The 19,125-nt window shown below is 33.9% G+C and overlaps 1 protein-coding gene across 1 annotated transcript in view; it reads right to left on the bottom strand.

Moving 5' to 3' along the window:
* The window catches only part of LOC106474928 (glutamate [NMDA] receptor subunit 1-like), a 92,523-nt gene that overhangs the window by 66,559 nt on the left and 6,839 nt on the right, over window positions 1-19,125 (bottom strand). The window contains exon 2 of the mRNA XM_013935630.2: window positions 3,586-4,026. Coding sequence (XP_013791084.2) covers window positions 3,586-3,939 — 354 coding nt within the window. The 5' untranslated portion in view covers window positions 3,940-4,026. The remainder of the gene's footprint in view (window positions 1-3,585; window positions 4,027-19,125) is intronic.

Below are 19,125 nucleotides of genomic sequence, written 5' to 3'. Positions count from 1 at the left end.
TGATTTATATTAACATAACCCAGCCTATTAAAGCTTCGTTGTGACAAGTAGAAACTGATTACAAAAGTTGCTCAAAACTTACAATCTGATTTACGGAACTTCAGTAATTCAAGATAACATGATTTGGGATCTGTGATTCACCTGCGAATTGTCAGTGACTAATGGAACTTGCAATGAGGGCTTATTTTGATGGTGCTCAAACGTTAGGTAAGACCCTTTCCAATGTTTTGAATCATTCATTCACGAGTTACAGTTGCTAGAAAAAGCATGCAACTGGCTTTAATGAAAATGGAAATACATTTACTTTGTTAATTTGTTAGTAACGATGGGATAAGCTCTGAAAAGCCCCCCAATGGCACAGCGGTATGTCTGTGGACTTACAACGCTATAAATCGGGTTTTGATACCCGTGGTGGGCAGAGCACAGATAGCCCTTTGTGTAGCTTTGTGCTTAACAAACAAACAAGCTCTGAGAAAAACTGGAAAGTGGAGAAATAGCCAACATCGACTGTAAGAACGGAAGTTATACGTTTCCCAAGGATTTGTTCCTGTTATTAAAAATTTGATAAAACTTTTCACACTATACTCTCTTCTGCACGCTCTGACTAAATTTATTCCTAGGTTTGTAGCGCCTTAGAACAAGTGGTGGCTATAAATTAGTGTAATTAAGTTAATCATGCAGAACTAGAAGGAGCTAAGTAAATCGTCTGCTAAAAATTACATTTAATATCTCTGAGCAACCAGAATTAAATCAGAGTACTTAAACTTTAAAATATTTTGAACCAATGTATTTACATTGACTTTGTTTTGCTTGTTTTAGAATTTTCGTGTGAAGCCAAACAAGGGCTTTTGTTTATAGCCACCCCTCCCCCGATTTTGACCTAATAAACAAGAAGGAATGCAGCTAGTCAACAGCACCCGCGATCAACTTTTAGGTTACTCTTGTCTGAATGAGAAGTAGGATAAGACTGTTATTATAGTGCACCGACGACCCCAAAGTGGAGAACGCGTTTTTGCTGCAGTGTGGTGTAAACTAGGAGCCCTCGGATCCACACTTCTAATCGCTAGGACACAGGCGGCTCATTTTACAGAAAATCACAGGAAACCATATTAAACAAGAACTGAAATTAAGAAAATTGTGGAAGCATGACAATTTGAAGCAACGAAAATCGTGTAAAGACTATACTATATAGTGTGATGCTGACTTGAATTTAAAACAGTGAAACGACTCACACAATAGATTCCTAAGTGTGTTACCTATAGACTTCCTGAAATGGATTCAAATCCCGTATCTTGGTAATATTCTCTGAAAACCTGAGAGACAAAAGTATTATAACACTGCAATGTAATAAAGTATCTTTCACCGTATTTCTGCTCCATTAGATGAAAATAAAGTAAAATATTTTACTACTGGTATATATTCTATTTCTACCACTATATGTGGTAATTCCGTTTTATAAAACACTGTAAAAAACTAGCGTATACCTTACTATTTCTTATCTGTGTGCTACTGAATCGCCTAAAATATGAATATAAGTGTATAAGACTTATACTTAGATCTTGCTTAAAAGTCTCTCCTTTAATTAAAATAAATGAAAACTGTTGTGGTATTGTCTTTATTGAGGGAACGTTTCAGAGTTTAATCTCAGGTGAAAGAATGTTTCCTTCCCATACTTAATTGTTCCCCAATTGTAACACAAATTCGGTCATCAATTCTTCTCTCCTATGATAATAGGAATAATATATCTTATAAATGTATCAGTTAAAGGAGGATGAAGGTTAATTAATTTACAAGGCTTTAAACCATGACTGTATGTATGTGTGCTCTCTTGATTTATACTAAATTTGGAAATGTTAAGAAATTCTGACTGCTTTGGTTTATTTTGAATTCTGCGCTAGCCGTCTCTAAGTTAGCAGTGTAAGACTACAGGGAAGCAACTAGTCATCATCACCCACCGCCAACTCTTGAGCTACTTTTTTACCAATAGTGAGATTGACCTCACATTATAACGCCCCCACGGCTGAAAGGGCGAGCATGTTTCGTGGGACGGAGATTCGAACCCGCGCCCCTCAGATTGCGAGGCGAGTGCCCTAACCACCTGGCCATGTGTGTTTATGTGTGTTTGTTTTCAGTTGCAAAGGCAAATGTGACACATTATATGATTTGAAGTGTGTCTGTTTTTGTTACTTACTAACTACTTCAAACAATAAGTCCTTGGGAAGGGCTTCAGCTTCAGCTGTAGAAACTTTCTTGATTAACACTGATGTGATACTAGAGGGGGCACACTCGTAATAATCGGTGGGGTGGGAGCCTAAGGTTGCTCTAGAACGTAAATGATACGCGAACATATTTTCCTCTTGCTGCCTTTCCCTTTTCGAAAAACCGCCAGATTTCTGTTTTGGTAAATGCTTACACCACGCAATATCTCTAAGTGATCTGAACTCTTTGGTGCAAGAAAGCGATCTATATAGATCAGATAGCTATGTAGGTAGCTTATTTTGATCAGAAGTTATTGATGATATAAATGTGATTGTTATTATATGCAGAGCTTAGATGAAACTGTTACTTTTCTCTCCCTCTCCTACTTTATATTTATTTATTTGATTTGTTGTCGATTTCTACAGACACTGCAATACTTAAATATGTATTATATCCAGTCGTTTAAATGTGAAGGATTATAGTATTCTGCCATAAAGTTAAGGAACTTCTTTCTTTAGCTGTATTTTATTTTGCTCTTAAGTTACAATTGTCTTGGCTAATAAAGCCACATATTATCTGGCTCTTAATTATGCGGATCTCCTCACCTGCTGCCAGAAAATTTCATTTTACAAACTCCAGTTATTAACTTTTTAAAGTGAAATAAAATATGTTATACATAACACTGCACTGATTAGTTCAAAATATTAGGAATAATAATTATTATGTTTAACTGTACCCCAGATCTTCCTTTTATTGTAATAACTCAATGAAAACGTTCGACTGAAAAGAAAACATTAAGTAATCGCTAATGATCATCATTAACAGACTGTGATAGAAACGCATAACAAACATAAAAGTGTAACGTTTAAAACATACTCTAGCCTACCGGATTGTGGATCGCATAATCTACGTTTCGCATCCAGTTGCTGCAAAATTGCAATCCGATCTTTGTGTTTTTGGGTGCTCTATAAGAGAAACAGTCAAATCTCATTATTCGATTAGAACAAACCGAAAGATGGCGGTTTTGACTATTTGTCTTCCCTCTAGTTTATTAGCTCAAAATTATAGTTAGTGCAAATAACCCTTGTGTAGCTTTGTGCGAATATTCGAAGCAAATAAACAAACTTATTAAATTCCGTCTATTGCTAAACACGTCATATTGGCACCATTTTCAAACATCTGGTCATTAAACACTTAAATAAATTTATAAATCTCAGGACGTGACATTGGTCAGCGGCTGACATATTGTAGTTGGGTTCAGGTTTACCTTTTAACTTATTAGTTTTAAATCCTGTTTTAAAAATTAGAAACTCGTGATAATCCTAAGTTTTGGAAACATTTATACGACCACAAACAAGGCATTTTATAACAATAATTATAACCTACCGTCGCAGATATCAAATCTTCGCATACTTTCTGGGCTGTTCGGATAGGGTTTGGATTCATGGGTACAATTGCCGCATAGAGGATGACACCTGGTGGCAACATGTTCGGTTCATGATTGACATCTTCAATTAGTTGAAAAAAGTAAGCAGTGTTTTCCATAGAACTAAGCACTGCACCGATTTTGAAAATTTTGGAGTTTTCGTAGGCGGCAGCCACACCGCCTATAGAACCATCATGTTGTTGGGCGGAGAAGAGGATACAAAAGAGGATAGTGTGCAACGCCATTTGGACGTCATACTGAAGATCCGGTTTCTTATTCCAATGAAAAAATCCCGACTTGACAGTATGTGGCATCCTTGGGGCGACCACAGGAACACGGAAATACTGTCATAAAAATCTTCCACTTGAGAGTTTTCTGGGACGTGTGGAGATCATTGTCAACTATAAAATAGAAATAAAAATCTAACTTTAATGAGTGTTTTAAAACATACACCTTATCACAATTCACAAATAGCTCGTGAATACACTAAGGTATATTTTTTCTTAATTAACAAGCAGCCTTTGAATCAACGACAGCACAAATGGTAGGGCACTTTGTAAGGACCATATCCGGCATTAAGACTTTCTTTCGGAAAATCTATAAGAATAAGCAATATGTTATGAGAAATCCAGAGGTGTATACCAAACTATAGCTGGATAACATCCAAAAACGTTATGATTGTTTTTTCGTTAATAAAGTTGGGTATTTTTTTATCCTAATTCAGATAATGATCATGGCATTGTTGTAGTACATTATCTATGGAACACTCACCATTCTCGAACTTTTTGTGAAACCTTTGAGGAACTACTGAGATAACGATCCAGAATCTCCGAGTGTTTGCTCTTGGCGAGATAGAAAAGAGATCGGGTTCTAAGCTAACTGCAAATGTAAAGTGGAGAAATGTCCAAGGTGTTACAAGTGTAACAGGTGTGAATGCGATTACAATGGCACAATGTTGCTCAAAAAGTTAGCCGTAAAAGAGGTAAGAGAAGCTTCAACGGAAGAGGTGCTGTCAAGTGCACAAAGAGAAGGACGTCTACGTACAGGAGCGGTAAGCTAGCGGATGTATTCGACGAGTTACCCTCAAATGAGTAAGAGAGCGAAGACGATTCGGCATGGTGCGGATCTCGACGATGCGGTGAAGAAGAACGATTCCTGAAGGATGTGCAAAAATATTACAAAGATAAGAGGATAGAAGACAATTAATATAATGGCGAAATAGGATGACCATAGCATACGGGTGGTCCACTTTGGTAGGACAGAAACATCTCTTCGGATAAAAATACATTACGGCAAAATAATCTCAGGACTATGTCCTACACATCAATGTACCTCAATCTTAGGCTTTCGGATTTAAGATGGGTCAAAGATTGCTTGTTGATAAATATTAGATCATAACTTTAAAAAAAAATAACAACATGTAACTATTGACAAACTTTAAAAGAGCAAAGGTTAAGAAGAGTTATACAAAATAGACGATAAAAGCTTTATTATATATATATATATTGCCAAAGGTTCTGTAAAACTTCTTTGGATTCCTTTCCCTAATGCTTAGTTGAAATAGAAAATTATTTAAAGGATAGACAATTTGACAAATTTATTTAATTTTCTTAAGTTTTGCTTACGAATGTTCTACTTATACAAAATATTATATATTGTTAATATGCTTTGCATGCTAAAGAATGCTTTAAAAATATCAACCATAACTAGTTAGAAATACATTAATTTTTTACTATGTATGCATTTACTGAAAATTTGACTAATACATGAAAGCCTTTCTTAGTTTTAGATACACCTGTAGCAACCAAAAGGGCGGGTGAGTGTGGATATGCTCATACCAAAAAGAAGCTTGAAATAACATATTAATGCAATGGTATACTGGTGTATCGAAATACTATAAATGTATCTATATTTATCTCCAAAGCTCTGTTGAAACTATATCTAAACGATTATTTGACAAAATTCTGTGTGTGTGTGTTCGCTAATAACTGGAGACCAGCTGGACCGATTGTCACCAAACCTGGCATGTAATTTTAGCTTCCTCCAAGACACTCTACATGGGGACTCGGAGTTTAGACCAGCCACCATGACACCCCTGAGGACCATACGTCTTTCTCATGCATTGTGCTCACTTATAACTGGTGACGAACCGCTGAACCAATTGCCAACAAACCTGATACGGACCCTTCGACACGAAGTGATATAATGGAGTGGCATTCGTATCCGATCCCTCCTATCATCCTGTAGTGGGCCCTATGTGCTCTCCGTGCTTTGAACGTGTTCGTCAGCTAGTATTCATTAAAAGCTAAGTGTTCTATAAACTATGTTGATTAACAAAGTAATCTTAATCCTCTCTCTCTTATTACGTTATAATCATTTGGAGAACCAGTAATATTTGCTAATTTCATAATTCAAGCTAGTCTAAAAACTCTAAAAAAGGAATGTTTAATTAATATATCAATGTTTTAAACATTTTAGTTTGTTAATATTTATAAACTCTTCATGTACTCTAACAACAACAAATTATAGCTAGCACAGTTTTTGGTTTCTTTCATAAATATCAGTCACTGTGCCTATAATTAGAGTCGCAGAGAAAAATAACGTCGTCATACAGGGTTTGAACAACACATAACACATACAAGTGACATGGTTTTATAAAACAAGATTGCCACAGTGTGGTGGTTGAAATAGAATGGTTGGTTGGTTGTTTTGAATTTCGCGTAAAGCTACACCAGGGCTATCTGCGCTAGCCGTCCCTAATTTAGCAGTGTAATATTAGAGGGAAGGCAGCTAGTCATCACCACCCACCGCCAACTCTTGGGCTACTCTTTTTACCAACGAATAGTGGGATTGACCGTCACATTATAACGCCCCCACTGCTGAAAGGGCGAGCGTGATTGATGTGACCCGCAGATTGCGAGTAGAGTGCCCTTACCACCTGGCCATGCCGGACCTTGAAATAGAAGATAAACAGTTCGACTAATTTATTTAAATTTCTTAAGCTTTGCTTACGAAAGTTCTACTTATACAGAATATAAAATAAAATCCATCTAATTTTGTCATTATGTGTATCTAGAAATATATATACTAATAAAATAGAATGTATTTTTCAAATCTTGGCCTTATAAAAAAAGATCTATAATAGTTTAGCTGTAATATTCATGTTGTGTTCTAATATTTCAGCTTCGTAAAAATGTTAAACTCATATAAACCAATTTTCTAAACGTAATGTTTTCAATAAAAACTCCTGTGTAGACATCAGTATCATAAAGTGTGTTTTGTATTTTTTGAGGGGTCACAATAACGTGTTCTCAAGAAGAATTCCTCCGTAGATATCATTCTGTGAAAAGGAATACTAGCTGTACTTCCGCAGGGTCCCAGAAAGTGTTCTGTTTCAAAAGTAAATCAAACCAAAATTAAGAGCAACAAATATATATATATATATATTTGCTTTTGAAGTTCATATGTCATGCGGTGTTGTAGCCTGAAGAGTGCATAATTCTTCTCGTGATTCATGACATGCGCACGTTTTACTAAATTGTAATGTTAAGCGTCCTTTACGTGTCTACTGACTGACTTACAGGCACCACACCACTGTGTAGTGATTCGAGTGGTTAAAATAAGTAACCCCTCCAGGCGGCCTTTGGCCCCCTTTCTGGGAAATTATAATGAACTCTTAATATAGACATACACATTTCCAAACTCCTAGTCTATTCAGGCATGTAGTTCTCACCGATATAATTTGTTTGTGTGTATATGTGGAGGGGGGGGGGAGATTTCATAAACTCTTATTAGCTACTATATTGGATATGTATTTAATTTAGGTCTGTCAGAATTTTTGTCCCAGAATTATTTCTCGATCGTTTAGTTAAGTTTCCAATCGTTTAGAATTTTCTCATATTGTGATTTAGTAAATAGTTGGAAGCTTAAAATGCCATAATGATCATCCCAATGGCTATTCTCGCAATCCAGTAATTAAGAAAAAAAAACAAGAATATAGACGGTTGAGCGTATTATATTAAAACAATTACAAATATACAAATCAGAAAGTTACGTGACAACCACGGGCGCTATGAAGTTACGGTGAAAGAGCACGTATCCAACTACAATTTGATATTGTTTGACGTTTTGTAAGATTGATCACTTTTGGGAAGTGTACATAACATCTTTTACCAACACAAAATATTCATACTTGCAGTTCATAAAGATGTGTTTAAACTGAGGATTTAAAATTACTAAGACGGGAATATCTTTGTATTTAAGAGCTTTAGAAAACAAAGGAATATGAATCAGCTTTCTCACCCAGGACCATTCAGAAAGAGACCTGTTGAAGTCGTAGCCCAGCTATGGTAAACAAACTTCAGCGTCTTGTAACAGATGAGAGTTCACGAACTTAAAGGTCTGTGGCAAATCCATCCACGCAACCCATGCGACAGTATGCAACATAAGCAAGAAGGCTAACAGGGTATGAATCCATCAAGATAAGTCTTCCAGTCATATCTCCCATTCAACCATTACATGCTTCAAGCTGCTGAAGAATGAAACGGATAATCATGTTATTTCATACGAGGACATACTGGTCAAGTTGTCAAATGCAACATCGATGAGTTTCTTTGCAATCAATCTGTTGAAACGGGCGCTAGAAAATCGTCATCCTGGTACACTGGATGGATTATCGAAAGCATGGATAGAGGAGTGGTATGCTTTAGACATGTCAGCATCATGAAGGATATTTTTGCGATGAAAACTATGCTTTAGGACTATTGTTAAGATGCATGGTCGTCAAGTAAAGTACAAGTGGAAGTAGCGAGATGTACTGTAACGACGTGATATGGCTCCTAATTCGTTTTAATATAACATATTCAATCTCTGTAAAAGCACTATTTTCGATGTTTTCATGAGCGTTTGAAATATAATCATCAAGGGGGATATTTAATTAAATTAACCAATATTGATTTGGTGGCATATGTTTGTACTTGTATCGAATAATAACCACATAACAAGAAGCAAGATAGCAATAATAAGTGTATAGATAAAAATATATATATATGAAACTTTTTTCCACTTATACTACTGTACAATTTTTTCTAAAACAAATACGTTGGTACTTATAGGCCTCACAGTTTAAACAAGTCGTAGAACTTTTGTTATTCTTTCAGTAATCAGCAGTACATTGAAGTATTACTTAAAAGCCTCATACATCCACGCGAAGAGAGCAAAATATTACGCTACGATTCATCAACCAATTCAAATAAAAATATTAAAACACGTATACTTTTAATTAATGGTTTCAACGACTAACACTAACTCATGATATTCTTAATATAATTTAAAGATTACTAAATTCTCATTTTTTCTTCTAGTGGTTATTCAGACAGGTTATAATATATTTAAAGATATTCCTATTGTGATTAGTTACGACTCTCTCTTTTTTTTGTCAAGCCCCGCAGTGGTACAGCGATATGGTTTCGATACCCGTGTTGGGCAGAGCACAGATAACCCATTGTGTAGCTTTGTGCTTAACTTCGGACAAATCTTTTGACATATCCTAAAATTTTAATGTTTTTCATTCTTTGTGATATATTTTCATTTTATATCCTGTGGTTCAGGCCTTTTGATACTTTTTGATGCCATCTTTCCTGATGATTTGATGTTGGTGTTTTTATCTATTCCTTTACGTTGTATTCCTTTACTGTTTTTATAATTCCCCGATCTCTTTGATTTTATTTATATTAGAGATAGAATACGCCTTTAAAGACTGAAAATTTAACTTTGTAATATTAATGAAATCACGAGCCCAACATTTGTAATTTAATAATGGAACAGACTTCGCCAAAGCGAAAATCTCGAAAGACTTCTGTTGTTAGTTATATTTTTTATGTGTGTGTATTTGTCACATTCCTTACTTTCATTTCCCACACACACTCTGACTGAAAAAAAAAACATGATTATTTTCCTTCGGAAAGGTTGGAATTTCCCCCCTCCTTTTCTTCTTTCATATAATTAGATTCCACGTTCACATCACGTGCTCTGTTAAAGAATCAAGGGTGTCGTAACCTGTACACGTCAGACTTTCTACCTCAAGAAGTTTTACATTCCTGTAATCCAGGGCAAGAATAAAGAGTAAAAGCAGATTTAGTCACTTCTCTTCTGTAATATCTTGAAAATGCTACAAGATCAATTTCGTTAATTTAAGTGTATAGTTCTGTGCTATCCTAACTTTTTCGACGAAGATTTAATGAAGGATAAGGTAAAGGCTCAAACCTGTATCAACAATTCTTAAGAAGCTCGTATAAAATATAAAAATCACAAAATTCTAATTGAATGAACTACATTTTTAACAAAATGTACATTATCAGAAAATATAAATATCGTCTATTCTTACTCGTTGACAATCTAATTATCGATCTGTCTTTTGAATTTCCATCAATATAAACTATTTCCTCTGAGAAAAGTGGATTGCCTGAGAAGTTAATGAAATTAAACAGCACTTCGAAAACGTGATAAATACCAATCATTAATAACATAGTAATCATTCAGTCTGCTGATGTCCAGTAGTAATAGCACGATGCCCCCCAGTGGCACAGAGGTATGTCTGCGGACTTACAACGCTAGAAACCGGGTTTCAATGCCCGTGTGGGCAGAGCACGAATAGCCCATTGTGTAGCTTTGTGCTTCACTACAAACAAACAAAATAGCCCGACAACAAACAGTCCAGAATTGTGACCTATTTCACTTACGTTCGGACATATTTCCTCTTTATTTTATAATTTTAAAATTACAATTCTCTTTAACTAAAATACGTCGTACTTTCTCATTTAAATATTTATAACAATTGCTGATATTTTACATCGATATTTATGTACATATACAGAGAATGAATAGCATTATCGATCAGGAAAGATTTATACCCTAGCTTAAGGCTGCAATTATAACATGTGAATGACATTTTTATCATCTAAATCAGATTCTAATAGTAAATAATAGAAATATATAAATATATTTTTCATATAAATAGTGGCCTAACCTTAAGTTTTACAATACGTTGTTATTAATTCTATTTTTACAGCAGTGCGGATAAACGAATCACTAAAAATAGGTTTATTGTAATACAGGAATACTATGATTATATAATTTATCCATGTAAAGATCAAAGAGAAATATCAATGATAAAGATATAATAAGCGTTTCCAGTCCCTGAATCTAGTAGTATTTGATAAACAGTGTTAACGTGATAAAACAACTCAAGTCCTTGATTATTATTCTAGACATAAAATTATTATTATTATTATTAGATCGTTAATTCAATACATTGAATCTAATATAGAAACTTACGTTTTCCAAGCTTTGGATCTAGAAGTAGTAACCAGCTTGTTTAAAAATACAAACGAACAAATTAAAATTAACCAATAATATAATTAAAATAAAAAATAATCGAAACTTAATTAAGTATTGCGATGATATAATCATAACTTCAAAATAACTAATCAATAACTAAAACTTTTGGTTACATTTTGGATTTAAAAATACGACTTTAGTTACCAAAAAAATAATTAAGAAATAGAAAAATTATTACTACATTTTGGATCTTACGCTACGACCCTAGTTGTCAAAGAATGAATTAATATGTAAGTAAAAGTAGTTTAATCCTGAATCTAATTAAACGACTAAATTATTAAACAAGAATTAAACCTCCAGTTGTTAAATAATAGGTCTCGAACAACAATAAAGGTTATCACAATGTTGATGTACTTTTACTTTTTTGTCCTGTACGACCTTATTCCCAGATAGTTTGGGGTCGACTGTGTGTTTTGTAATCCAACAATTTTAACGCCTGGGTAGATGGCCTAGTAGACAACCAATCAACATGTTCGGTGACGGGGATTCGAACTCGAGCGCCCTAACCACCAGGCCATGCCAAGCCCATAGATATACTACTTAGTGTTAAATACCACTTTATAAGAACGACCATTTGCATACGTTAATACAGCAGTATGTCGCACCAATTGGTGACATGTTTAGAACCAATATATATGCTTCACTGTGAATTTGGCGCTGCAGTAGGGAGTCACCATGTATAAATAGACGATAGGGGTGTTTGTGACAAAGAACTTTGTGAGGATAAACTTTTATACAAGGAGCTTTTTCAACAATGTAGAACCAAAGGACACAACAATGTTGACTGGTCAGTATCTGTGACGACAAATGGAGGCGTCAAATAAGTTTTCTATGGAACCACCAGAAAGTACTCTATGAGAGGAGTGAAAAATCAATCATACTTCTTGATCCGACTTGGTGTGGATTACGTCGTAACTAATTGAATGGATAATTATGTGACATGGAATTACAATACACTGAATTATAATATAATTATATAATCCAATGTATTGTATTATAATATAATATTAAATATTTTTGTGGCATCACGAAACTTCAAGCAAAGTCAAAATATAGTTCTGATACAATCCTTTCCACCGCGATTTTGTATCGGCTGTAGTTATCACGTGACTTGTTAAGTTGCATATTCAAATGTGTTTCAATATAATGTACTCAGCCCGTTGTATAAGTTAAAATTAATGTGGGATTGAATACTTTATGAAAAATTAATCTGTAATAGAAGATATAACAATAATATATTGATATCAAATAGCATTTTTTTTTGTTTCACTATGAATACACATATAATTATTAGGATTAGAAATGAATTTTGAAAGTAATTCAATTTCATAGGTAGTCTACATAGAGAAAGATGGTCATGTTCTCCTTTTGCCAAGTATAGTGATAATCAATCATCTTCTGTTTAATATCAGTACTTTTTATTAATTATAATTGTTTACGTATATTTTTTAATCTTACCATAATGAATCTATGTTTAATATCAAACATTATATTTCAACCTAATTTATTGTAGCTCCATGTCATGTATTATCAATTCAATTAATTATAGAGTAATCAATATTGAATCTCGTAGTTTGGCTCCCTCTTTCATCCTTCATATAGCACACCCTCTGGTGATCCTGTAGAAAATACCTTTGACATCACAACCACCAGCAATTTAGAACCCATAATTACGAGTGTTTAAGAGTTTGCTCCCCCGTGGATCAACGATAAGTATGAAGGCTTATGACGCTAAACACAGTGCTTCTATACTCGTGGTGGGCACAGCACAGGTAGCCCCTATTGTGTAACTTTACGCTTAACAACAAACAAAGCAAAATAAAAAATGTAAGAGTCAATGAAAAGAAAGTTCCTCATTCGCAGAATTAAGACTATGGTCACAAAAAACAACCATCTGATGCAAAACTCCATTGCAATGACGCTGGACATATCTCTTGGTCCAGTGAACAATAACATAAATAAGCATTTGAAAAGAAAAAAGCTCACAAGTCAAAATTTCACATCTAGAAACCATCACTGTTTTCATCAGAAAACTGACAGAAGAATATCAAATCACGGCAATTCCATTCGACTGCCTACCTAACAATTCTCTTGTTGCAGCTCCAAATGTTTTTTTTTGCGTTTGGTTTGCTTCAGCATGGTCCATTTCCATGCACAATGGTAGGTCTGTGGAATGTTTGTCAAGATACGTAGTCTAAGGCCTCACGTCCTTTGCAAAAACTTGTTACAATGAAAATTATGATTTATGCAATTATGCAATCTAGCTATCAGTGTCATCGATGATGGACGTGAATCGTTTTCAAGGCATCTAGAACACAGTTCTTATAAAGTTCCATTACCCTTCACTATACTAAGGTGCACAATATTAATCATTAGACCGTTGTGCAAAACGCAGTATAACTCAAAAATCATAAAACGTCATCAAATCGAAGCTGCAGTGGCCAGTAACGTAAAAGCAAACATCATGGAGACAAAGACGATCCATTGAGACAAAAATGTGAAATCTAGAAAACGAAGGCCTGAGTAATTTGTAAGAACTGAGAGGACAAAGGTCCTTTTTTGAACAAACAATTCGATGTGTAATTTTCACATTTTAGAAGAATAAGGCTGTGAAGAAGTATTCCTTCATTTTTTGTGTCAGTTATGTTTATATTTCATTTATTTTCCCTCTGTGGAATTTCTTTATGAAACACTAACTCGCTTTTGTTGGTTAGTTAATTTTTGCAGTAAGACAAATTACTAACCACACACACACACACAAGATGGCGCTGAAGTTTTAGTCATGATAATTATAGCCGTTTGTAAGTCAGCTTCTCGCAGTATATAGATGAAGATGATCAGCTGCTCTGTCAACAGCCAATAGTAATCATATATCGACTTGTAATCTTGTCGTCTGGAAGGAAATGAAAGTACAAAAAAAAAAGATAGAACTAAAACCAGATTTTCGGAGGATTAGGGAGCTAGATGTCGTGTGAGTTACTTCTTTTATTTTTTTTAAGTTATTGAACCACAGTGGGACAACGAGAAAATTATGGACTTATAATACAGAAAACTGGGATTCGATTCCTCGGGGTGGACACAATAGATAGTCCAATGTGGCTTTATTGTGAAAAAAATAAACTTTAGGATATTGTGAGTTATAATTAAGGTTTTGTAGGCGATGTTAAGTGTGTGTTTTTTTTTGTGTGTGTGTGATAATTTCAAGTTACGTTTTTAATTTCTAGTTCTTTTTCTTAATTTTGCTTCAGCTAAGGTTATAACTTGTCAGTCGAAGTTATGTTGTGGAGTTAAAAGTTTTGAAATTTTAGATTTGTAGTTTGTAAAACTCCGAACCCAGCATGATCATTGTATCATGGGTATATTCTGTTTCATGAAGGTTTTGATAAATGTTTTATTAAGAATCTTTGTAGTGACATCTAAATTATTCTTAGATATAATAAAATATTCGTTACAAGGTGTCGATAACTTGAACAATTCATCTTAAACCATAATACAGTTCTATAATATTACTGAAATAAACGCAAGAAAATGTGTAGCTAGAAAATAACTTACTCGGTGCCTATTGTTTTTTGTGTAAACGTTTAAAAATATATAATTCAGCAAAGCGTTGTGGTATCTACTTTATTGTATATTATGGCTACGTCGTACCAACTACACATGTCTTGAGTTTATGAAACTTTTAAAATCAGTTAATGTTCTATAAATGGATCTAGTAAATATTTAGTTTTCTCCTCAAACGATTGAGCAATAGGTGGTCTTAGTAACACCGATAGTGAAAAGGCAGCACTTTCGAAGATGTATATGTTTTTATTGGGAACTTTATTGATACTATATCTTCCTTCAAACCTTTAGTAGTTGTTTTATTTTTCATTTAGTATCAACCTGCAATCCATGTTTCTCTCGGGCAATAACAGTGTCTCGATATACCTTTCCGCCTACAAAAGGTTCTTTATTTAAATATTTTTGTGTTCTGACGTTATTTAAAGGTAGACTCAAAAGGCAAAATTTACTACTACGAAACATAATTTACAAAACGACTTCAGTTTTGTAATATGTTGATGAATTTGTGATAATAGTATTTATAATAGGAAGTTGTCAATCCAGTCATAAATAGCCTATAGATCCATCCCTTAGAAAAACATAACACAGATTAAGGTTAGAGTGTGGTCTAAAAAATAATTCCTTATGAAACTGAAGTTATTTCCACACGAACCAGAATACCCTCAATAACTCTGGTTCAGAAACGCTGTGTTTAAGTAAAAGAAATTCGAACTATAACTCTGTAACATGGGGTTAGCTGATCACTCGTCATCCCACACCAGTCGACTCTATTGCGATGTGATTCTATGTATTATTATATGTCATCATCCCACACTAGTCGACTTTAGTGAGACGTGAATATATGTATTGTTATATATCCTCATCCCACACCATTCGACTTTAGTGAGATGTGAATATATGTATTGTTATATATCCTCATCCCTCACCAGTCGACTTTATTGAGACGCGAATATATGTATTGTTATGTATCTTCATCCCACCAGTCGACTTTACTGAGACGTGAATATATGTATTGTTATATATCCTCATCCCACACCAGTCGACTTTAGTGAGACGAGAATATATGTATTGTTATATATTCTGATCCAACACCAGTCGACTTTATTGAGACGCGAATATATGTATTGTTATATATCCTCATTCCACAGTCGACTTTAGTGAGACGCGAATATATGTATTGGTATATATCCTCATTCCACAGTCGACTTTAGTGAGACGTGAATATATATATTGTTATATATCCTCATCCCACACCAGTCGACTTTAGTGAGATGTGAATATATGTATTGTTATATATCCTCATCCCACACCAGTCGACTTTAGTGAGACGTGAATATGTGTATTTTTATATATCCTCATCCCACACTAGTTAGTGTGATTCTTTGTACTGAGCAGAGAATGCTATCAACAGTCGTGCGATAAACTGTTGACAGCATTCTCTGCTTAAGAACACTGTTGTGTTGAAATAGTGTGTCTACGTTAATATTGATCGATCTAACGGATGTAACTTATTAGTGGTACTTCCCTGTACTATGTAAACACAGTTGCACAGAATGAAAGCTGCTACCTTACTTTCTGTAATATTTCTATAGTATTTGGTTTTTATTATAAAGTAGGAATAAGGACTATAGATATATTGTTTTTGATTGCTGTCTCTGGTTTTTAGTGTCCCTCTATTTCACCGTCAAAATGAAGACAATAATTGTGTTCATCCTCATGGTCCATTTGTTTTGGCAATATAAGAATTTCCTTTTTTATTCTCGTTGCTCCTGTGTTTTGTTGACAGTGTAAAGTCTTATCCTCTTTATAATTTAGTGTCAGTGTGAAGTCTATACTTATGTCGTCGTTATATATAAGTTTTGTGATCAATGTGAGATATACATCTTTAATCCTCAATGTCTCTACATTTGATTGTCAGAGAGAAGTCTATATCTATACTATTTATCCTCGTTGTCCCTGTATTATGCTGTCAGTGTGAAGGCTACAGTATTGTCCCTTTTGTTCCTGTATTATACTGTCATTGTAAAGTCTGTAGTTTTTATTCTTGTTGTTCCTTTGCTTTACTATCAGGGTAAAAGTTGTGTAGAATTATATTATTGCCACTTTTTTCGAACATAGTTTCTAGTTTTGTAGTGGTGAGAATCATTTGATGTTAATTTAATAATGACGCACTTCTTTCAGTACCTAAATTACATATTAACATTTTAGTAATAGTTTCGATGAGATTTCCATGAACTCCATCAGTTTTTATGTTTTAGAAGAAACACTATAGAATAACATACTACAAATCATTAATTTTCTGTATTTAACTTGGGTCACCATAGTTCAGTAGAATTACAAGTGCTACTGTAGACTTAGAATTATAATCCTTATATGTAATATAATTGAAGAATTTAACCTGCTTACGTTATTGAATTGTTTTATTCTGCTTGATTTCGTCAAGTAACTGGTCAAATTAGGCTAATTTTGCAAGTTTTTTCTAAAATTCACATCTATGTCGTCACGTTTAAAATATTGTCGGATATGTTGATTCACCGTTTTTCAATTTTAATAATAATTTAAAATATCACTGTCTCTTCAAGCAAAACCCTTAGTATAAAATACAATTTCTATAATTATATGTTTGTTTGTTTGTAATTAAGCACAAAGCTACACAATGGGCTATCTGTGCTCTGCCAACCACAGGTATCGAAACCCGGATTCTAGCGTTGTAAGTCCGCAGACATATGGGGGTCATAATTGTATGACAAAAGTGAAAGCAAAAATTAACAATAATTATTTGTGCAGTTTATTCATAATTTTCCCATAATTGTAGGTCAAGCATTTTAAGTTTTCTTATTCTTTTCTCTCTCTCTCTCTATTTTTCCTTCCAAAATACCATGACATGCTATTAACATTAACCCGACCAAAAGTGCACAATGTGTTCCCTGAGAGATTACTTTCTTTACATAGCTTTACAGTGAAGCGAAGAAACCTGAAACACGTTGACAGGGCCAACGGTTCTAGCTTTACAAATAGTAACTAGGATACTAGATTTCTTCTCTACGTGTGCCAGTTTTCACATACAGTATGGAAAATGCGGCTACTTTTCGTCAGAGTATCAAAATGAAGGTTTTCCAATAGAAACTTCTGACAATTCATGGATAAAGTTGCCCAAAAGTATAAACTGTTTTATTTATACATAAAGATCTGAGAAAGTGCTAACATAATAATTCAAGATACCAGAGGCAGGGCTTAAAAACAATGTAAAAATCCCAGTTTATCTTTAGATTTTTGTCCTTAAATGTATTTGTTTCTTCATTCTTAGTTGTCCACGAATCTCAACCAGATACAGCAAAAGTGTAAAATTTAGGAACTGTGATTTAAAAGGAAGTTAGTTAAAACTAGGCAACGTTTGTGGTGACAACATTTTGTGTATGAATTCACTATATAGCATTGTCTATAAAAAGGAAAACTTATAATTTCTAAAAAACTCTGAAATTCATTGACTTCACATGAAGAATGTTATCAAGAAGTAAAAATTAATATAAAAATTTAAGTGATTCACCGACCAGAAAAATTAAAACTAATCTCTTTACTTTTGTGTCTCAGCTATGGCTAAGGTAAAACTATCATGCAAGTTTACTTTAAAACAACCAGAAACATTAACTTCGTTTACTACTGCCAAGTTGAAGACACTACAGAAAAATGTTTGGGTATGCTAAACAAATCAATGCATAAATTCCAAACAGAAAACGCCCGAACATTAAATATTTTTTTCGTTGCATAGCAGTAAACCATGATATTGTTTGGGTGTTTTAGTAAGTGAAAATAAATTACCTATTGGTGATATTATATTAAGGCGCAGACTTTTGTTTTAAACGAAGCATAACAACCATAATAAGCTGAAACTGAAACATTTGAGTTACAGATTTTTAATGTTCTAAAACTTTGGTAGCAGAAATTAGCATATCAAATGAATGTAAATTACTTCCGTTATACTAACTACTTACTTGATATATTCTGTACAATTATACCGGTAAGCGTGCTAAAATGCATAGTCATGACACCACAGAATATTATTTAGTAAAGTAACTATTTAAACATTTAAGTATTTAAATCAGTTTGAATAAATAAATAAATTTTATCACACAGACGAAATGAAAAATTTCACAGTTTGTGTAATTATAAACATATTTACTTATATACAGCAATATTCTCTTGCGAGTACATAGTTAGAGATATAACTTGGAAAGGTTTCATCGTGATACATGGCTTAAAAACATATGATGTATGAAACTGGAGAAAGAGATATGAGAAAATATTTCCTACACAATAAACTAGGCTTTTGACGCAGTTTTTATTTTGTGTGTGTGTGTATGTATGTGTGATTCACGTCCAACAAAGAAGTGTTTATTTGTGTGTGTGTATGTGTGATTCACATCCAACAAAGAAGTTTTTATTTGTGTGTGTGTGTGTATGTGTGGTTCACATCCAACAAAGAAGTTTTTATTTGTGTGTGTGTGTATGTGGGGCACATCCACAACAGAGGAGTTTTTTTT

This window comes from Limulus polyphemus, unplaced genomic scaffold (assembly GCF_000517525.1).
Source record: "Limulus polyphemus unplaced genomic scaffold, Limulus_polyphemus-2.1.2 Scaffold143, whole genome shotgun sequence".
NCBI lineage: Eukaryota > Metazoa > Arthropoda > Merostomata > Xiphosura > Limulidae > Limulus > Limulus polyphemus.
Note: the sequence above shows the minus strand (reverse complement) of the source record. Positions and strands in the feature narration are given on the sequence as shown.